We start from the raw sequence: 23263 nt of genomic DNA, 5'->3' as shown, positions 1-23263 counted from the left end.
GCCCGCACACCGCTGCCCACAGGCCTGCAACAAAGGAGCTTTCCTCTTCCTGAAGAGCCCTCTCCTGATGACCCACCCTCTACTCATTTTCATGTGACCCTAAGAAAGGAACCAGGAGGCATGGCCTCGTGAGCTAAAATGCCTTAATGAGTCAGAGGATGCACCCATGAGAAATACCTTATCCTCCTTTCTTTCCCAAGCAGCAACACTTTTTCACACACTACCGGCCCGCATCTGTTTCACTCACTGCAGTGTTTGGGCTCCTTGGAAAAACAGCACTAAGCAGGGCGGCCATCATTTTTTCCTTATCACCTTCCTTATTTTGCTCTTAGCTGTGGCTCCTTTAATAGCTTTCTAACTTTTTTTTTCAAGCTCTAGGCCACCATCATCTGTACCACCGTTTTAATGATACTGATATGAGAGTGTCTGCTGTTAGATAAGCCATTGAGTTGGGAACAGAAATACCTTCTAAAATCTGAGTGATATCTGGCATTCTGTCATCAAACCATTCTAATTGCCTAATTAAGAACTGTTCTAACAGACACTGCAAATAAAATCCTTTTTGCTAAGCTGAGAAGAAATAAAAGAGAGGACTAACCCAGGAGAGGCATCTAGCATCTTATTTAATTCTCAAAATAAACTTGTGAGGTAGGCATTATTTTACAAATGAGCAGATTATTATTACTGAGGCTCAGTGAACTACCCAAGTTCACATAGCTAATAGGTATTTGTAGCAGAAATTGAGACCCAGGTCTCCTAGGTGCCAAACCACCATAGTACTGCCTCCAAACAGATAGTTGGAATCTGGGCTGGGAAAAAAAAATATCTCAAGCATCAATATGTGGGGCTGTATAGAGTGTAGAGTTAGATGACATAGGATCATTTTCCTTCAACCTCACTCACTGTTACTCTGAGCCAGTCAAATTTCTCTGGGCTATAATCTCTTTACCTGCATGATGAAGCTAACCTAGTATTTATTTTACTTGCTTTAGGTCTGTTGTAAGGATCTAATGAGATAGTTTGTAAATGTGTTTTATAAGGTGAATAAACGTTTCTTCTTAATAGAAAGCTTGTGAGCCCTCGCCTAGTATCCTCTATCAAAATTCAATTCTCTGGGGAGATACAAGAATTCAATTGGGCTCTAAATGATTCCCTTTTACGATGAAAATGGAAACTGGATCCTATTTTTTTTTTTTTGAATTTCATTTTATTTATTTTTTATACAGCAGGTTCTTATTAGTCACCCATTTTATACACATCAGTGTATACATGTCAATCCCAACCTCCCAATTCATCACACCACCACCACCCCTCCTGCCACTTTCCCCCCTTGGTGTCCATACGTTTGTTCTCTACATCTGTGTCTCTATTTCTGCCCTGAAAACCAGTTCATCTGTACCATTTTTCTAGGTTCCACATATATGCGTTAATATACAATATTTGTTTTTTCTCTTTCTGACTTACTTCACACTGTATGGCAGTCTCTAGATCCATCCACGTCTCTACAAATGACCCAATTTCGTTCCTTTTTATGGCTGAGTAATATTCCATTGTATATATGTACCACATCTTCTTTATCCATTCATCTGTCGATGGGCATTTAGGTTGCTTCCATAACCTGGCTATTGTAAATAGTGCTGCAATGAACATTGGGGTGAGTGTCTTTTTGAATTACGGTTTTCTCTGGGTATATGCCCAGTAGTGGGTCATATGGTAATTCTATTTTTAGTTTTTTAAGGAACCTCCATACTGTTCTCCATAGTGGCTGTATCAATTTACATTCCCACCCACAGTGCAAGAGGGCTCCATTTTCTCCACACTCTCTCCAGCATTTATTGTTTGTAGATTTTCTGATGATGCCCATTCTAACTGGTGTGAGGTAATACCTCATTGTACTGGATCCTATTTAATGAACTTTTCAATAGTGGTTTACCAGCTTTTGTGTCAGGCACATATACATCTGCATACATAGAAATTTCACACATAGAAAGCAGCTCACATACAGTTTAAAAGAATATTAATAACATAATTATTCCTCATATATATGCATCAAGGGTTTTCTCACTATTGTTTGCATCATTAGTAAAATCTCTGTGCACAGAGATGATGTGTGCTACTCCATCCAGTGCATGAATTAATTCATTAATCAAGTGATTCCTGAATTCCTACCATGTTCTAAGCTCTATGCTAGATTCTGAGTCTACAGAGCAGAATAAGATACAGCAGCCTCTACCCTCAAGGATCTCACAGTTGTGGGGAAGAGGCATATAAATAGCATAGGTAAATAAAAATGCAGTGGGAAGTGGGCAAAGATTTTTTCAAACAGGACACAAAAAGCAGGGACCATAAAGAAAAAGATTGATAAATGGAACTTAAAATCAAGAACCACTCTTCATCAAAAGACATTAAGAGGGCTTCCCTGGTGGCGCAGTGGTTGAGAGTCCACCTGCCGATGCAGGGGACTCGGGTTCGTGCCCTGGTCCGGGAAGATCCCACATGCCGCGAAGAGGCTGGGCGCGTGAGCCATGGCCGCTGAGCCTGCGCGTCCGGGGCCTGTGCTCTGCGGCGGGAGAGGCCACAACGGTGAGAGGCCCGCGTACCGCAAAAAAAAAAAAAAAAAAGACATTAAGAGAGTGAAAAAGCAAACTATAGACAGGAGAAAACATTTATAATACATATATCTGACAAGCGTCTCATGCCTGGAATTAAGAATGTTTACAAACCAGTGAAGAAGACAAAGAACCAGTAAAAACTGGGCAAAACAACTTGAGCAGGCACTTCTCAAATGGCCAATAAGTATATGAAAAGCTCTAACTCATCGTGAAAATGCAAATTAAAACCACAGTGAGATACTACCAAACACATAACCGAATGGCTTAAATTAAAAATGTTGATGAGAATGTAAAGCAATTGGAACATTGCTGGTGGGAGTGTAAGTTAGTAGGACCCCTTTGGTTAAATGTTTGGCAATATCATTTACCAAAATTAAATATTCACCTACCCTATGACCCAGCAATTCCAATCTGAGGTATAACTCGGCAAAGGAAAATGATGGAATTTGGCTTTAACACCTTAAAGTGCCAAACTTAGTTGGGGCTGGTGAGGGCAACTTTAAGTCCTGTTCCTTAGGGTAAATTTGTGACAATTAATTCAATGATTAATCTGATGAACAAGAGTCTTCTTTTAGAAACTATATGCTTGCAATAAAGTTTTACTAAGTAAGGCCAGCTTAGGTCAAATTCTTCATTCCCCTGTGGTAAGCCCTCTATGGCCACAGAGGCCTGGTCACTGCCATGAAAGAACTAAACATTACCTTCTTACAGATATGTTAATAATATCAGAATTTGGCTCTATTGGAGACACAGCTACTAGTTATCACTTGGTTGGTGATATTTCTAGGGAAAAGTAAATGGGAGTCTAGGGTGGGCACAAATTAAGAATGGGGCCTGGGTGGGAAAACAATTTGCCTAATGCCATAAAAGGCTTCCCATGGCCGAAAGGCTTGCGAAAACAGGATAGACAGATGTCCCATTCTGGGGGATATTGAGAGGTTTGGAGGTGGGATTTGAGCAAGGAATAGAGGAAGTTGAGAAAATGGAATTCACTGGTAGAGGGAAAGGGAAAAGATAAGGACAATCAGGCCAGTGTTTCCCAAATAAGAGTGACAGACTAATCAGCTTCCTCGTGGGTGGGCTTCAACTTTGACTGACAGCTGACTAAACAAGAGTGCACATTTTCTTCAATTGGAGAGAGAAAAAAAGGAAGATAAGTGATGTTGAAAGAGTTGCCATTTATACCAGTCCACTGAAGAGGAAGTTTGGGATTTTTTCCTTTTTTCTTCATCAGTATAAAAATATTACGAACTTCAACCCACTCAAGTTAGGCTTCCATCTCCAACATCACATTGAAACTGTTCTTGGTCTCCAATGATTTCTTGTGTCTAATGAACACTTGGCCCCTAGGAAGAATTAGAGAGTTGGCCACCAGATGCTTTTTGAACATTCTCACACTTGGCTCCCTTGACAACCCACTCTGGTGTTTCTTCTCCCTCACTGGCCTCACCTCCTAGACGGGGCCTCTTCCTGTTGGTGATCTCCAGGCCTGGGTTCTGGGCCCTCTTCTTTAACTTTCTTCTGAGTGACCTCATTCTTTCTCATGGCACTGAACTCCATCTACAGCGCTGATGATTTCTCAAATCTCTAAGTCCAGTTCACCTCTCTTCCTAGCTTCAGAATCACGTGTCCAACTTGCTATACTACACCTGCACTTGGAAGTGCTGCAATTAACACATCCAAAATGATTTCTATCCCACCAAATCTGCTTGATCCCCCATTCCTGCCTCAGGAATGACACTAATACCTATTCATTGCATGAAACTTGAGTCATTCTTGATTTCTCCTTCCCTCATTGCCCCACATCTAATCCAACAATTAAGTCTTTAAATTTCTACCTTAAAATGCATCTCTAATCTGTATACTACTTCCCAGTTCCATTGCCATGATGCTGGTCCAGGCAATTTCCGTTTTGTACCCTGATCATTGCAATAGTCTCTACTCTTGCTCTTTTGCAATCCACCCTCCACACAATAATGGCTTCTTGTTATACTCTATATGAACACTATATGAACTCCTTACTGGGCCTAATAAGGTGTTGTATGATCTGGCTTTTACACATTTTATGCCACTCCCTTTGCTCACTACATGCAAGACACGTTGGCCTTCTCTCAATACCTCGGATACATCAAAAACTTTCCTGCTCCACAGCCTCTGCATTTGTTGTTCTCCTTGGAAGTTTTCCTCCTACTCTTAGTATGGGACACCTTCTTTTCATCCTTCAGGTGTCAGTCTAAATGTTAACTCCCCAACATCCTATTTAAAGCAGAATTCTCTACTGGCTCCTTTTCCAGTTTTGTTCATAGTGTTTGAATCAAATCTATATTTTTTTATTTGTTTACTATCTGTATTCCTAACTAAAAAGAAAGTTCTTTGAGGGCAGGGGCTGTGTCTGTTTTGCTCATCATGGTCTCTCATAACTCCTGGTTTTTCTCCCATTAATTTAGTAATTACTTTTTTTCCTTCACTTGTTTAAGCTGAGTCCTTAGTCATTAGTCACTGCTGATCTGAAAGACTAGACACTGCTTGAACTGCCAATATGTCAAATACAGAATCTTACTTTCCTTACAAGGCTAGCTAACCCAGTGATCTCATGAAGAATTCAACCAACATTTATAGAGCATTTATCATGAACGTTCAACATGTTAACTAAGAGCAGAGAAGAAGCTAACAAACATTTACCCTTGACAACCGGACTATGAACTAACCTTTTTCAATAAATACTACAGTGTGCTAAACATGAGAATATGAAAGCAAGCAAACCTGAATTGTATTAACAAAAGTAGTATCCAGAGTCTTACCTCACAAAAACAATAATGCAAGAAAACTAATACTGAAAAGTTTTTGATTTTATTTCCAAGATCAAATATTACAACAGGACATTTACATGTATTTATAAAAAAATGCAGCAGTTGAATTTATAGATCAGAGGTTTCCTTGAGTTTGGTCCCTCTCTCAGCACAGTGAGCTGATGTCTTCAAAAGACTTCCCTCCCTCCCCAACCCCAAATGTCCCACCGCCCCCCTCCCCAATTCAAGTTGCAATATCAATATAAAGCAACTGGGTACAACACAGCAAGAATATTCACAATTTGGTACAGCCAAAACCAGAGGATCACCAACTGAGAGAAAGATCCTCATTTTAGAAATTATTTACCTATAGACTATGTGTATCTATAGATATATCACACCCAGTTATCTAAGATTTCCCTGGTTTTAGAGCAAGTGGAAGTTCCATTGAGTCTTAGCCAGCAGTTACAGCTCTGCTTTATCTAACGGCTTGTTTTTCTCCTCCTACAAGTTTAGATTTTCTACGGCCTCCATATGTCTTCAGATTTAAGGCTTTCCCTAGCACCTTTATTATCACTTACTAGAAATACAGGAGGGTCTCTAGTGTGTCTTGAACAAAAAAATTTAGTGGATGATCCAGTTGCCCCTTTCTCATACGGCCCAAAGCCTTCTTCCCACTCTTGAGAAGAACTGCAGAAATAAATGATATCTCCTAGCACCACGGGATTAAAGCCCAGAAAACTGAGAACTATACATATGTGCATTTTAGGGAACACTTGCCAGAAACATTACAATAGAAGCACTGTCTCTGTCCATTATCTTCTTGGATTCAATAACAAAGTTACACTACAGATTAAATTTAGAGCCTGTCCTGCATTAAGAATGCAAATCTCACTAAGACCACCACTTTATCCAGAATAAGGTGAGTACACAAACATCCCAGGGAATTTCTAAACACTGTGAGAAACTGCTTGAGAACACTAAAGCAAATACCCTAAGTTGACTTCACTCAAGCCCCCAACCCACCCCCATCCCTATCCCCAAATTTCATTCCTTGGTTAAACTTCTCTGAATAAGATGGGAAGTGAGGTTTGGAAAATGACATGGAAAATGTTTAAAAAACACAGTTAGTGAAGACATGCCAGAATTGGACATCCCAGATGATTCAGAACGCATTGTTCAAACTAAATTCATACAAAGCATGCACAGAAGCCTACAAACACTCCTGAGTGTTTCCATGGAACAATCAATACCTACTTTGTTTCTTAAAGGGTTAAAAAAAAAAAGACACCAGATGCTTAGAAGTTGTTAACAATCAAAGGGAAAACCATTCTAGAAAGAAAGATTCTTAAGAGTGAATAAAATTGTGTCTAAAATTCATGCCAAAGCTTGGCTGGAAGCCCCTCAAAGTCTAAGTATTGTGGTAGCATCAACTGGTACTCATTTCTCTACATTTAAGACTAGAGGATTATCTCATAGCTTTACTGTCTGTTTCCCAGCAAGTTTTAAATACCCTTTCCAAACCGAAGTGACAAACCGAGGAAAGTAACAAGGCCCAAGTCCCCCAACAGGTAAGATAAACAGCCCCTACAAACTTCCTACTCATTAACTGAAAAGTGGAGGTCACATACTCCTTTCATTCTAATTAGCATGTAAGAGGGGATTTTCTGGTGGCAATGGTCACTCCACATGAGGTTTAACTTACAGGGCAATGAATTATCAAAAAGCTACTGTTAAGAGCATCTGATTATCAGTGTCAAAAACCTATTTATATTTTGAATCACACCATTTATTGATATTTTCCATTATTAAGAACACAGAAGCTTTGAGAAAAGCATACTATAAAGCCATTTTGTTGAAAACAGAAAGATATCCAACTGAGCATCAACATTCCAATGCCATTAACTTGAAATATATCCTGGTGACATGTACTTAAAGTCAGTGACCTTGACAGAGGGGGAAAAAAGCACAATGGCAGGGAATGGCTCCATATCAAGAATTTCTCCCTTATCAGATAAGATGCCCATATTGAGTTTATGAAAAAAGCAAATAGAAAAGATTTTAAGGAAGGGAGAATTCAATTCCAGGTCAGAATTTATCTAATTATTTGAAATGTTTCCCATTTTATTTACCATGTCTAATAAATGAGTGATTCATGGTGGCCCAGTTAGATTAACAACTTCTTTTAATGGAGGTAAAATTTTTCTTATGTTAAGTCCAGCTTATTCTTCCAATTTGTAAACCCAAGTGACCTTATAAGGGATATAAAATCTTAGGGCATTTTGATCTCTGTAGAGGAAATACTATTAGGCAAACAACAAAAATTTGCTGTTTGTTGCAAGAGAATTAAATACAACAAGGCAGCTTTCCATATTTATAGATTAATATTTGATTGTTCTTAGGCAAAATACTACCATCGGTATTTGTATCTCTAATCCTACAAATAAATCTGGTTATCTTTTGAAAATACAGAAATGCTAAATTATGTTTTATTAAAGTAGTTCATATTAGATTGCTCAACTCTACTTTGAGATCATATGTCAAAGCAAGGCCTGTACCAAACACTATCATGTTTATGAGAATGACTGAGATTCTAAGCAATACAACTGCATTCCATAGGCCAAAAAAGGCGGAGGGGTATCATGGAGCTAGCTATTCTATATTTGGAATAAGGATTCTTAGGTAGAGAGAAAATGAGTTATAAAAATGATGTTTGCCTCAAATTCTTTCCTTGTCTATTAATTTATGAAAAATGAAAAATGTTACATATTAAAATTTAGAAATGGAATTTCTTAAACAGCCAATTTTCATTAAAAATCAAGACATTTTCTGAGAAAAGATGTCAAAAATCAAGAAGAGAATAGAAAAATAAAATAGAAAATTATATTAAAAGATTTTCTAATTTAAGGGTCTCATTATATCCAATAATTTAACCACGAGATCACTTCATGGGAAAACTACCAAGGTCATCATAATCTCTACTGAAAAAAGCTAGATTCTAAGCTGTCTCTCTAGCAGGATTGATACATAGGTGAATCAAAGACCAAAATAGCCATCACTGAAATACCAAATTTCTACATGTCAGGAGAAATCAATGTCAGGCTTGGTGTTCTCTGTTGGTTATTTTCAGTACTAAAGAACATTCTTACCACCATTCTAAAATGTGTACAGTGCAATACTAAACTGCATGGTGAGGCAGTAACTAAAATGCTAAGCAAGGCAAATCAATGAAGTTGAATATTCATAGTACACAGCTGTCTTTAAGTGGTCCTACTGGAAAACTGCCATGTTCACCAGAAGGGTGGGTTCTTCTTACTCTCATTTAGTTTTACACAAGACATTACTTATTCATCAACCCCCATCCCATGATTTACTATTGAGTAGTACTACTGAATACTATTTACTCTCTCTCTCTGGCTCCAAATGAAAGAGGGCCAGAGAGAGAATGACACCATGGAGATACACTCTATGGGATAAGAAATATTTTAAAAAGTTGGCCTAATTGGATCTTGAAACACTTGTTTCTGTCAAAACCAAGTGTGACTTCTACAGCTTACACAAATCAATTTCCTAACAATTGCTCAGCCAGTAAAGTGCTTTGTTTAAGTACACATACAAAAGAAAATATAACTCTGGTGTCAGTGAAATATTTGGTTCTCATTACATTTTAGTCATACTCAACACTGATTAGGAACACAGCATTAAGTTTTAGAAGTAATGAATTGTGTTTAAAAGATCATTACTAGATCTGTAACTATTATACTCTCCTTTCTGGAGATTACAGTCATCACAGTAGGGTAGAGCAAGTTACTGGGCAAATGAAACCTGGACACAGGAAAAAAAAAAGCAAGAACTGATTAACAAGTATACTTTTAATTACTCTAGGGATAATATATAAAATAAAGGAAAAGACTAAAAGCATTAAATTTTGGAGTGGAAAGGATTCAGAGATAATCTAATTCAGTGGTCTACAATCTGTAGGTTCCAAGAGTTTCTGCAAAAGGTCTGCAATTCCATATGCACATTTACATTTTCTCCACTTATGGAATTAATGATATTTATACTTAACCCCACAACTCCCCACCACTGCTGAATTTTAAAATTACAAGCCCTTTTACTTGAACAGACTAAGAACTATTGATCTAGTCCAGTTCTCTGTTAATTAGAAGCAGAGCTGTTACCCAAGTACACTTATTGCCTACATATAGTGCCCTTTCTGCATATCATATATAATATATTGTACTATACATTTAATTTGTACCTGGGTATAGAAATTAAATCTTTCCTTCACTTTTCAGTAGCAAGTGGCTCCCTCTGGTATTTTCCTAAGCATCCAAGTGGGATCCCTGCTAGCTAAAATCTTTAATCCTGGAATCAATAATTCTTTCCTACTTGGGTACTAGTTATGCCTTACTGTTAAAACATCATGCCCTAAATCTAGTAGTTACAAAAGGTGGAACTAAAGAATACAGGTAAGTCAAAAGAAAATCTGAGCCACAGTGTTTGCCACTTTCCAGTTTTATTTTCCTAACTAAAGCCTACACTATTCTTTACCCTTTCTAAACTTCTATTGTAATTATGGTTCAGTCTCAAAAAGGTAAGCATTTACATATTCTCCTATTATCTCAAGTGTAGTGTGTCTCTCCAACTGGATAAAACAGGCAGGAACCAGATCTTGGATTTCAAGATTTTTCCAACTTTGATTAAGGACTCAAATAATTGTTAACTTATAGAATCAAGGAAGTAGAATTTTATAGGAGATTTAAAAATATACACATAGAAGTTTCAATAATCTAATACAGATGGGATATAGAAAAGATAATTGTATCTTTTCTGAGAAATGGTTAAAAATTTGATAAAATTCTTTTTTATCCTTTCCATTTTTTCTTGGCAAATAATGCCATAGTTATTTTCCTCTTACATTTTCATCACTGTATCATTTTAAAAAAGCAATCAGTAATCTGCCCCTCAAAATAACAGTGTAAATAAGAATTTATAGGCATAGCACAAATCTCACAAGCTTTAAGGAAAAAAATCAAATGATAACTTACAGAGCCAAACAATGCGAAGATAACCTTTTGAGCAAATTGATTCCTATTGCAGGAGACTACAGCATGGGAGTGAAAAGCATGAATGCCAATTTTGATTTTGCCACTTACTTACTAGCTGTGACATCCTGAACAAGTTCTCTGCACTTCAATTTTCTTCCTTATCTATAAAATGGGGGAAATATCCATTTGGTAGAGTTCTTAGGGAGATTAAAGGAGAAAATGCACATAAAGTACTTCGCACATTAGTTACTCAAAATTAGTTCCCTGTTCTTCCCTCATTTAGCTGTTCTCTTCTCTGGTTCCTTCCTAAATCAAATTCAAAAGACTTCCTGTTACCTTTCCCCTGCTAGTTTTCATTTCATCTCTTTATATTTGTCTCCTGTCATTTGCTCTCAAAGTCTATCTTGTTCTTTTCCTCCTTATCTTTTAAGATCTCTCTCAAGCTGTTTCCAATACCTACAAGGAATGACTATTTTTACCTATCTTACTAACTTCATTTTATCTATTCAATAAAACCTCTCCTCCAAAGAGCTAAGGAATTTGCAGAAGAAATAAGACATACTACCTAAGTGGATTAAGTTCTTGAACAAAGCACAATCCATACTCTTCTTGGGTACAATCCATAATGCCTCCCCCATGGGCCTCTATATCAAGGCCAGGATAATTACACTCCTGCCTCAAAATAAAATAAAATCCTCTAATCTTGTACTCTAAACACTCCAGTTTTATCTAAGTTGGATCAGTATCTCATGCCCTATCTCTTTGATATGCTTACTTATATCACTTTGATGTGGTCATCTCACAGTAATCGAAGTTGAAAAAGTCACTTTGGTTTCTCATAAATGGATATGCCAGGGCTGAGCTTATCAGAAAGAACTACATCTTATCATTAACGAACATGTTGTCTCAAGTTCTCTAGATATGTTTTATAAAAAGAAACTAGTAGGTAAAAGAATGAAACAGAATCCTATGGGGAAAATTCTTGACTTCATATTTTTGACAGATTTGGACTTTAGCTGTGACTTTGCCGAGTGGAGATAGGTGCCATGACAGCACCAACACTGAGCATAACCTCATTTCTTACCCTGTGCCTCCCTGAATTTCTAGATTTCTGACCTTGTCTACAACCAACAATTTTTTTACCCTCTAATGCACCTTTGTATATAGCTCTTTTCTTCAGATAGCAAGTATATTATCCAATTTCAGAGATACAACTGAGGAATTAACATGAAAACCATGCCTCCTCACTAAATCAGAAGCTGCTAGTTAGCCTCGAGAGCCTCGAGAGCCTGAAAAAAACACCGAAGTGGTATTACTCAGTCACCAATCTAAAGAGAGAACTTTGACTCAAGGTATAAATGAAATTGTAATTATATAAATATATTTATAAATATTTATACAATTATATACTTATACATAAGCACTTACACAGACTTAGAAAAAAATGTAAGAACATTAATTCAATAGGACTCACTGAAGAATAAACAGAATTTTCCATGATTTCCTTGAGGAGATACATAACTCATTCTTTAGAGAGGGTCCCTCAAAGTCCAACCATTAGAAACTGTATTCGCTAATTGTGTACTAGCAAAAACAAGCATGTTTTTTTTTTTTTTAATCCCCTAGTTGCCAAGAGAGTGATCTTAAAGTAGATGGGAACCTAAAGGTCTCTGAGCAATAGCAATTTATGTTCCTCAAGCAGAAGAATCAGTCAATCTAAACCCCAATTGACAAAATACGTTCATTCTGTATTATGGTTTTATAACAAGTTAAGTTCTGATTTTTGCCACCAGAGTTACTACTACCCCTTCAGAGGACTCTAAAGCTCAAAATAAGAATCGAGCATAATGTGAAGCTGATAAGTCAAATCATATTATATAGATTCAAGATGGCCTCTTCTAAATAATACTGAAAAAAGCATTCATCAACTATAATTTGAATGTGGCTTTTGTTGGCAGAAAAAACCCACATCTGAAGATTACTGGTAATCTTCCCCACCTCCCTTACTAAATGTTGTCTTATGAATTGATTTTAAAGGTCTTCTACTTAGAGAGGTTTTCAGTTTTGATACCTTTTGCAAGAAACAGCATGAGGAATTAGGCTCATTCAGTCACCAGAGCCTTTTAGAGACTGTTCCAACCAAGGGTAAAAAATGAATCATTATTTCTAACCAAAGGAACATGGTTAGCAACTCTCAGCTGCATCTTTTCTTTTTCCCCTGGGGCATACATTAAGTATGCCTTAAAGTACATAGGACAATCAATAACCATAGTGGTTACAACTACAAGCCACTGTACTCATGATTATTGAACATGTGCCTTCCTACAGATCACTTGTGGACCCAAACAATGGAAGGGCCAAAGGAACTATTATGCTGCACTGGCAAGAACAGCAAGCACCTTCCTATCCCAGTCACCACAATATGCTCACGAAATGTCCATTCCAGGACTAGCAGGATCAAGATAGTTTATAGAGTAATAAAGAAAGCTGTCTCAGGCTAGGATATTGAAAGCCACCCCATGCTACTCACCCTAGTTTAACATTCTTTCTGTCAATAACACATATCATGGAAACAATTCTAGCTGGGAAGATGGGAATCCTTTGAAAAAAATTTTAAATATGATGAGCAATAATTATAAAGGATGCTTTTTCCATGTAAACAAAACCCTGGACACTGTTACACGATTATTTCCTACATGAATAAAACAAAACATGTGTTAGAGAATTTCCTCTCCCTACTAAACATGGGGCTTACAAAAAAAGGAGGCTGCTCTTATTCTGAATCTAGCCATTCCTTTACCAAAGGAGTCTGAGGAGTAACATTATCATTTGATCCCAAAAAAGTGCTGTGTAAGAGACCACTTATTGGAACATACATTTCCTGCTGCCAGTACTAGGAGGTCTTATCCTAACACTTCCATTTGGTCACCAGATTAGGTAAGAAAGAGAGAAAAGTAGGAAAAAGAAGAAAATGGGAGAAGAGAGAAAAAGAGGGGTGGGCTGGGGTATGTGAGACTGATTATAGGAGAGAACAAGAAATAAAAGAGAAGGCAGGTGACTTGCTTGCCCAACTTTGGCTCTATGGTCCTATGAGCCAAAATACATACTCAGTGACATGGTATCTCACAGAAAAAGGGAAAGAAAGGGGTAAGCTGAGAGAGGTCAGGCCATGATGTTAATTTCTTTCCTGTACAAAGACAGTCTCTTGAGGACAAAGGCCTGCCTCCTGTAATGTAATATCATAGTCCAGATGAGAGAGTTTCCTTCGAGGAAAGTTGGTGAGAAGTTCAAAACGTTCATTTGGATATCCTTTAGATTGGACATGCTTCACCAAAGCCTATGAAAAATAACAGAAAGACAAAGCTGTTAGATGGAAACAAAAAGAAAGAGCATATTGAAGAATTAAAAATATAACATTCATTTTAAAATCAGATAAAAGTTTAAGTTATTCTTTCAGATAATTGAAGCTTACTCTTATGGAAGGGCCAATATAACCCTCTGGATGGGGAGATACTAAACCTGCACCCAATAATTTAGAGCCATTAAGTGATACTGAAATATACAGGGTTATTACTGTCTCTCCAATAAACAAACCCAATTTCTTCCCTGGTGGTGCAGTGGTTAAGAAGCTGCCTGACAATGCAGGGGACACGGGTTCGAGCCCTGGTCCAGGAAGATCCCACATGCCGCGGAGCAACTAAACCTGTGTGCCACAACTACTGAGCCTGTACTCTAGAGCCCGCAAGCCACAACTACCGAGCCCTTGTGCCACAACAACTGAAGCCATGTGCCTAGAGCCCGTGCTCCGCAACAAGAGAATCCATCACAATGAGAAGCCCACGCACCACAATGAAGAGTAGCCCCCGCTCACCACAACTAGAGAAAGTCTGTGCAGCAATGAAGACCCAAAGCAGCCATAAATAAATAAATAAATAAAAATAAAGTTCCCTTAAAAAAAAACAAAAAAACTATTGTCCTAATTTTTAAACATTTTATCAGTTTTCCTTCTTTCTATTTATCATGGAAGATATGTCATTCATCCTATCTTGTCACCTGTGCATTGAATCCCTTCTTGTCATCTCAGAAACTGTGCCACCACGGAATACCACTCTTTTACAGGTATCTTCAACATCTTCTCTGCAGATACCTCCCATAAGACTTAAACATGCTCAGTCTCTCCTTCGATCATCTTTTCCCCTCTGATTACTGCTCACTCCCCACTCTAGCTTCACAACCAACCTTCTCAAAAAAGTGGTCTATACTTGTTGTATTCATTGTCTCATCTCCCATTCCTTTCCAATTACTAGACTAGGGAGACAGTCTGGATATTAGCACCAGAGGCCAGAGCCTACTTGCATTCAAGTCACAGTCTTCAAGATTCTAATTATTTTTAGCCACAGCAAATGGCCAGGTATGAACACCTGACTCAAGGAGGATCCATTCATAGGCTAATCTAAGCAAGTCAGACTCATTCTCTTTTCTAGAAGTTGAAAAATATGGAGGGAGGGCCCATCAGCTGTGGACTCTGGAGGAAAAGGCCCTCAAAGCACCGGTATGACAGACTATGTACAAGCTGTTTTGCAAACAAAAGCCACCAGAATACAGAGAGAAGAATGGTATGAAGTAGAGAATCACAAGGGGAAAACCCAACAGGCCCCACAAGAGAAACACACAGGAAAATAGTCTTGGTTCTTAACTACTTTGCAGTTCCAGCTACTAGGAAACCCAGGAGGCCCCTCTACAGTCTTCAAATAACCCCACTCCCCTTTTCCAGGTAATAATTTCAGTTAGGTTTCTATTACATGCAGCCATGGAACAGAAATGCCTTGGCTACAATGGACTATGTGAGTTGCCCAAGATAATTTGGGAAGGAAATAAAGCAGTTGGAATTAAGATTCACCACAGTGAAGTTTCCAGTTAGAGGTCAGACCTAACACATATTTCAAAGAATCATCAAGCTAATTATGCCAATTAGTTTTTCTGCTTCGAGTAAATGCTTCCAATTAGATATACTTACTAGTAGTTTAGCTTGCTCTGGAAGAGTGATTTGTTCCCTTTTTCCATCTGGATACCGCAACATCAGCTGTGCTTTTGGTCCTAAAGGAAGGGTTAAAAAATATATAGAGAGAGATAGCTGCTTAAGATAGAAGACTAATTTAAACAAATAAACAAATCCCTTCAGTAATATTCAAGTATTAAGTAAAGGAAATCTAAAATGTAACCCACCATTTACATCAATGCCCTCCACTATTCCATCTGATTTTTCAGGTGACATCTCCAATATTTCTGAATCCATCGCTGGCAATCCTTGGTGGTTTGTGGCTGTTCCAGGCTCAGTTCTGGCAGGGGGCTCAGTCAGTGACCTTCTGTTCTCCTCTTTTCTATGCCCCAAATCTTTGTGGGGAGACTTTCTAGACTTGGCAAGATTCTCTATCTCCTCCTCCTCATCAGAGCCACAAACGGATATGAACTCCTCACTGCCAGAAAAAAGTTCAGATTCAGATTCTTCATCTGAGCGGCTATCCTGTTTTGTCTGTGTGGAATCAAAATGTGTCTCCTGCAAGGAGGCTCTGATGGCAGCTTCTAGCTGGCTGTCTTCACTTGCATCTATAAGACTCTCCTGCAAGATGCAGTCATAAAACATGGGTAGAAAGAAAAAGAAAACAGTTAAACCAAAAAATAATCAAGTCAAATAGGGCACAGGAAATGTAACAGCTTGCCATTATTATTTTCTGCTGGATGTATCTCTTCTATTAAATTTTAAGCTATTTGAGGGCAACAACTTTGTCTTACACAGCCAAGTTGGAATGGAATTTTAAAAACAAAAATAAAAACTGTCATACCATCTGGCACAATGATTGCAAGCACAAGATTTGGTGGTAGGGGAGAGGAATCAAGAAAACAATTTATTCCTTGCCCAGAACAAGACATGAATTAAGATTTCAAATATAAAACCAAAACATCAGTATTTAAAATGACTAAACACAGAGAAAGATGTCTATCTTGCTTACCATTGTATACTTCAACTAGCCCTGCTTTGGTGCACAGAAGGGGATCAATCAATCAATAACTCAGTAATGATCATTTTTCAAAAAATCTAACAGTCAGATCTTTAACATTCAAAACAAAACACCGCAAAAAAAAATATGAAAAAACAACTATATTTTCCCAAGCTTAATTTCAATGAAGGTTTTCACTGTGATCATGAAAAACAATTTTCAATAGCTTTTGCCTTGGAAAAGTTCTAATGTCACAGGTTTCACTAAACTTATTGAGTCACAAAATATGAATTGCTTGAATGGAACTTATTTAGATCCTAACTCAAAACAAATTATACAAAAAAAATTTTTTATGATAGCCAAAAATTGAACACTGGATACCTTATAATATAAAGGAACTACTGTTAATTTTTAGAGGTTATGTTAATGGTACTGTGACTGTTTTTTAAAAATAAAAAGAACCTTTATCTTTTAAAGATACATGCCAAAGTATTTAATGAATGAAACAATGAATTCTGAGATTTGATTCAAAATAATGCACAAAGGATGGGGTATAACTGTAATAAGACTGGCCACATGTTGTTTATTATTGAAATCAGTTAATGGATACACAGAAGCTCAATAAATTCCTTGTACTTAAAAATTTTCCACCATAAAAAGTTTAGGTTGCTAACAAAAAACTAAAGGACCCTCAATTTGGCTTTCCCTATCTGCCAATCATATAGCAAAAAAACTTTTTTAAATTTTAAAGAAACTTAAGGCTAATTTACCACCAAAAAAAACAAAAACAAAAAGCAAGTAGATGTGCCCATGTGACCTGCAATGGCTTAGGTGAACTGCAGGTTTATAATAATGATATTGCATAACGTGTAGCTTGATTTTTAAAGATTGCTGCCATGGTAGACACTGCTGGCTTCCTACCCAACATTCTTTCTCCTCTGAATCCTTACTTACAGAATCCTAATTATGTCTATAAATGAAATATGTCCCACTAAAAAATTCTATTTACCAGTTCCCCTTGCAGCTAAAAAAAATTGTGGAATGGAACTAAAGCAGCACTTACAGAGAAAGTATAGAACTAAATGCCTACATTAGAAAAGAAAGTCTCAAATTAATAACTAAATTTCCATCTTAAATTAAAAAGTACCCCATACGAAAAAAATTAAATTAAACTCAAACCATGCAGAAGGAAAAAGGACAGAAATCAACCAATAACTTAGGAAACAAAAGAAAAATCAATGAAACCCAAAGCTGGGTTTTTAAAAAGTCAATAAATTTGATAAGCCTCTAGTCAGACTGTCAGGGGAAAAAAAGTCACAAATTACCAGTTACAGGACTGGAAAAAGGGCCATCCCTACAGATACCACCGTCATTGAAGGAATAATAAATACAATGAACAACTTTACATCTTTGACACTTCAGGTAAAATGGACAAATCCCTGGAAAGACACAACCTACTAAAGCTCAATAAAGAAGAAACAGATACCCAAATAGTCCTATATCTATCAATGAAATTGAATTTGTAGTTTAAAACTTCCTACAAAGAAAACTCTATGCCCAGGTGGCTTCGCTTGTAAATGTCATCAATTATTAAGGAAGAAATAATACCAATTCTACACAAACTCTTCCAGAAAACCAAAGAGGAAGAAATACTTCCTAGTTCATTGTGAGGCCAGCATTAACCTGATACCAAAGCCAGACAAGATCAAGCTCTTACACGGAAAACAAAAGACAAAAAAAAAAAAAAACAACTATAAACCAATAACCCTCATAAACAGAGATATAAAAATTCTTGACAAAATTTTAGTATATCAAACTTAACAATATATAAAAAAGCAATGCATCATAACCAAGTGGGTTTTAGCCCACGAATGTAAGGTTGGTTTAACATTAGAAAACCAACCAGTGGAATTCACTAAAAAAGAAAACCATATTATCATTTCAATAGATACAAAAAATCACATGACAAAAACCTCTCATAAAACCTCAGCAAATCAGGAATAAAAGGAAACTTCCTCAATCTGATAAAGTATATATATAAGAAACATATAGCTAACATCAAACTTATTGGTCAAATACTGAATAATTTCACCCCAACACCAGAAACAAGTTAAGGATGTCTAATCTCACTACTTCTATTTAACTTTGTACTGGAAAGAAAAAGAAAAAGAAATAAAAGGAATAGAGATTGTAAAGGAAGAAGTACATCAGTCTTTATTTGCTGACAACATGACCATGTATATAGAAAATTCTAAGAAATCTACAAAAAAGTTACTAGACCTAATAAGTGAGTGTAGCAAGGCTGCAGGCTACAAGGTCAATATACAAAAGCTACAAAACATTGCTGAGAGAAATTCAAGGCTTAAATAAATGGAGAGATATATGCCATGTCCATGGATATGAAGACTCAATGCTGCTAAGATGTCAATTCTCTCCAAAATGATCCATAGAGCTAATGTAATTCCAATCAAAGTCCCAGCAGCTTTCCTCGAAGAAAGTGACAAGCTGATTCTAAAACTTATACTGAAATGCAAAGGACCTGAAATAGCCAGAACAACTATAAAGAACAAAGTTGAAGGGCTTACACCATGCAATTTCAAGACTTATTACAAAGCTATAGTAATCATTAAGACAGTAAAATAATGACATAAAGGTAGACAAATCAATCACTGGAAAGAATAGATGCCATAAACCCACACATCCATGATCAATTTCTGACAAAGGTACAAAGGCAATTCAATGGGAAAAGGATAATCTTTTCAACAAATAGTGCTGGGACAAGCATACAGGCATAGGCAAACAAGCAAAAAACCCCAACTCAACCCCACCCTAATACCATATACAAAAATTAATTCAAAGTGGATCACTGACTGAAGAGCTAAAACTATAAAAAATATGAGATAAAATCTTGGGTTAGGCTAAGATTTCTCAAATAAGACACAAAAAGCATGAAGTATAAAAGAAAGCTGAGAGAGGCTTCAAGAAGGCAGACGAGTAAGACATGGAGATTACCTTCCACTCCACAAATACATCAGAACTACATCTACATGTGGAACAATTCCTACAGAACACCTACTGAACACTGGTAGAAGACCTCAGACCTCCCAAAAGGCAAGAAACTCCCCAAGTACCTGGGTAGGGCAAAAGAAAAAAAAAAAAACAGAGACAAAAGAATAGGGACAGGACCTGCACCTCTGGGAGGGAGCTGTGAAGGAGGAAAGGTTTCCACACACTAGGCTTACAAGCCCCTTCATGGGCGAAGACTGAGGGTGGCGGAGGGGGAAAGCTTCGGAGCCAAGGAGGAGAGCGCAGCAATAGGGGTGCAGAGGGCAAAGCGGAGAGATTCCCGCACAGAGGATCGGTGCCGGTCAGCACTCACCAGCCCGAGAGGCTTGGCTGCTCACCCGCCAGGGTGGGCGGGGGCTGGGAGCTGAGGCTCCGGCTTCGGTCGGATCCCAGGGAGAGGACTGGGGTTCGCCGCGTGAACACAGCCTGAAGGGGGCTAGTGTGCCACGGCTAGCCAGGAGGGAGTCTGGGAAAAGGTCTGGAACTGCAGAAGAGGCAAGAGACTTTTTCTTGCCTCTGTTTCCTGGTGCGCGAGGAGTGGGGATTAAGAGCGCTGCTTAAAGGAGCTCCACAGACGGGCGCGAGCCGTGGCTATCAGCGCGGACCCCAGAGACGGGCATGAGACGCTAAGGCTGCTGCTGTAGCCACCAAGAAGCCTGTGTGCAGGCACAGGTCACTATCCACACCTCCCCTCCTGGGAGGCTGTGCAGCCCGCCACTGCCAGGGTCCCGTGATGCAGGGACGACTCCCCCGGGAGAACGCACGGTGCGCCTCAGACTGGTGCAACATCATGCTGGCCTCTGCCGCCGCAGGCTCACCCGGCACTCCATACTCCTCCCTCCCCCCCCCCCGGCCTGAGTGAGCCAGAGACCCCAAAACAGCTGCTCCTTTAACCCCGTCCTGTCTGAGTGAAGAACAGACGCCCTCAGGCGACCTACACGCAGAGGCGGGGCCAAATCTAAAGCTGAACCCCGGGAGCTGTGCGAACAAAGAAGAGAAAAGGAAATCTCTCCCAGCAGCCTCAGGAGCAGCGGATTAAATCTCCACAGTCAACTTAATGTACCCTGCATCTGTGGAATATCTGAATAGACAACAAATCATTCCAAATTGAGGAGGTGGACTTTGGGGGCAATGATATATATTTTCGCCCCTTTTTCTCTTTCTGTACGTATGTGTATGCTTCTGTGTGTGGTTTTGTCTGTACAGCTTTGCTTTTAGCACTTGTCCAAGGGTTCTGTCTGGTTTTTTTCTGTTTTTTCAGTATGGTTTTCAGTGCTTGTTATCATTAGGGGATTTGTTTTTTGGTTTGGTTGTTCTCTTCATTCTTTCTGTTTTTAACTACTTAAAAAATTTTTAATAATTTTTTGTTTTTTATTTTAATAACTTTTTAATTTTATCTTTTTCTTTTTCTTCCTTCCTCCCTCCCTCCCTCCTTTCTCTTTTCTTTCTTTCTTTCTTTCTTTCCTTCCTCTCTCTCTCTCTCTCTCTCTCTCTCTCTTTCTTTCTCCCTTTTATTCTGAGCCGTGGGGATGACAGGCTCTTGGTGCTCCAGCCAGGCATCAGGGCTGTGCCTCTGAGGTGGGAGAGCCAAATTCAGGACACTGGTCCACAACAGACCTCCCAGCCCCACGTAATACCGAATGGCGAAAATCTCCCAGAGATCTCCATCTCAAGGCCAAGACCAGCTCCACTCAACGACCAGCAAGATACAGTGCTGGACACGCTATGCCAAACAACAAGCAAGACAGGAACACAACCCCACCCATTAGCAGAGAGGCTGCCTAAAATCATAATAAGGTCACAGACACCCCAAAACACACCAGCAGACGTGGACCTGCCCACCAGAAAGATAAGATCCAGCCTCATCCACCAGAATACAGGCACTAGTCGCCTCCACCAGGAAGGCTACACAACCCACTGAACCAACCTTAGCCACTGGGGACAGACACCAAAAACAACGGGAACTAAGAACCTGCAGCCTGAAAAAAGGAGACCCCAAACACAGTAAGTTAAGCAAAATGAGAAGACAAAGAAACACACAGCAGATGAAGGAGCAAGGTAAAAACCCACCAGACCTAACAAATGAAGAGAAAATAGGCAGTCTGCCTGAAAAAGAATTCAGAATAATGATAGTAAAGATGACCCAAACTCTTGGAAATAGAATGGAGAAAATACAAGAAACATTTAACAAGGACCTAGAAGAACTAAAGAGCAAACAAACAATCATAAACAACACAATAAATGAAATTAAAAATTCTCTAGAAGGGAACAATAACAGAATAACTGAGGCAGAAGAATGGATAAGTGACCTGGAAGATAAAATAGTGGAAATAACTACTTCAGAGCAGAATAAACAAAAAAGAATGAAAAGAACTGAGGACAGTCTCAGAGGCCTCTGGGACAACATTAAACGCACCAGCATTCGAATTATAGGGGTCCCAGAAGAAGAAGCGAAAACGAAAGGAACTGAGAAAATATTTGAAGCGATTATAGTTGAAAACTTCCCTAATATGGGTAAGGAAATAGTTAATCAAGTCCAAAAGCACAGAGCTCCCATACAGGATAAATCCAAGGAGAAACACGCCAAGGCACATATTAATCAAACTATCAAAAATTAAATACAAAGAAAAAATATTAAAAGCAGCAAGGGAAAAACAACAAATAACATACAAGGGAATCCCCATAAGGTTAACAGCTGATCTTTCAGGAGAACCTCTGCAAGCCAGAAGGGAGTGGCAGGACATATTTAAAGTGATGAAAGGGAAAAACCTACAACCAAGATTACTCTATCCAGCAAGGATCTCAATCAGATTTGACGGAGAAATTAAAACCTTTACAGACAAGCAAAACCTAAGACAATTCAGCACAACCAAACCAACACTTCAACAAATGCTAAAGGAAATTCTCTAGGCAGGAAACACAAGAGAAGGAAAAGACCTACAATAACAAACACAAACAAATAGAAAAATGGTAATAGGAATATACATATCGATAATTACCTTAAATGTAATGGATTAAATGCTCCAACCAAAAGACATAGACTGGCTGAATGGATACAAAAACAAGACCCGTACATATGCTGTCTACAAAAGACCCACTTCAGACCTAGGGACACATACAGACTGAAAGTGAGGGGATGGAAAAAGATATTCCATGCAAATGGAAATCAAAAGGAAGCTGGAGTAGTAATTCTCATATCAGACAAAATAGACTTTAAATCAAAGACTATTCCAAGAGACAAAGAAGGATACTACATAATGATCAAGAGATCAATCCAAGAAGAAGATATAACAATTGTAAATATTTATGAACCCAACACAGGAGCACCTCAATACATAAGGCAAATACTAACAGCCATAAAAGGGGAAATTGACAGTAACACAATCACAGCAGGGTACTTCAAAACCCCACTTCCACCAGTGGACAGATCATCCAAAATGAAAATAAATAAGGAAACACAAGCTTTAAATGATACATTAAACAAGATGGACTTAATTGATATTTATAGGACATTCCATCCAAAAACAGCAGATTATACTTTATTCTCAAGTGCGCACGGAACATTCTCCAGGATAGATCACATCTTGGGTCACAAATCAAGCCACAGTAAATTTAAGATAATTGAAATCATATCAAGCATCTTTTGTGACCATGACGCTATGAGATTAGAAATCAATTACAGGGGAAAAAAACGTAAAAAACACAAACACGTGGAGGCTAAACAATACGGTACTAAATAACTAAGA

The 23263-nt window shown here is 38.2% G+C and overlaps 1 protein-coding gene across 2 annotated transcripts in view; it reads right to left on the bottom strand.

Annotated features, from left to right (window-relative positions):
• Positions 1 to 5440: 5440 nt before the first annotated feature.
• Positions 5441 to 23263, bottom strand: part of UBXN7 (UBX domain protein 7) — a 68360-nt gene continuing 50537 nt past the window's right edge. For both annotated transcript variants that reach the window (XM_067738554.1, XM_067738555.1), the window contains 3 exons: positions 15679 to 16072; positions 15470 to 15549; positions 5441 to 13789 (listed from right to left, as the gene is read on the bottom strand). In XM_067738554.1, the coding sequence (XP_067594655.1) occupies positions 13628 to 13789; positions 15470 to 15549; positions 15679 to 16072 (636 nt within the window). In that variant the 3' untranslated portion in view covers positions 5441 to 13627. The remainder of the gene's footprint in view (positions 13790 to 15469; positions 15550 to 15678; positions 16073 to 23263) is intronic.

This window comes from Pseudorca crassidens, chromosome 5, assembly GCF_039906515.1.
Source record: "Pseudorca crassidens isolate mPseCra1 chromosome 5, mPseCra1.hap1, whole genome shotgun sequence".
NCBI classification, from domain to species: Eukaryota; Metazoa; Chordata; class Mammalia; order Artiodactyla; family Delphinidae; genus Pseudorca; species Pseudorca crassidens.
This window is presented reverse-complemented; position numbering and strand designations above follow the sequence as displayed.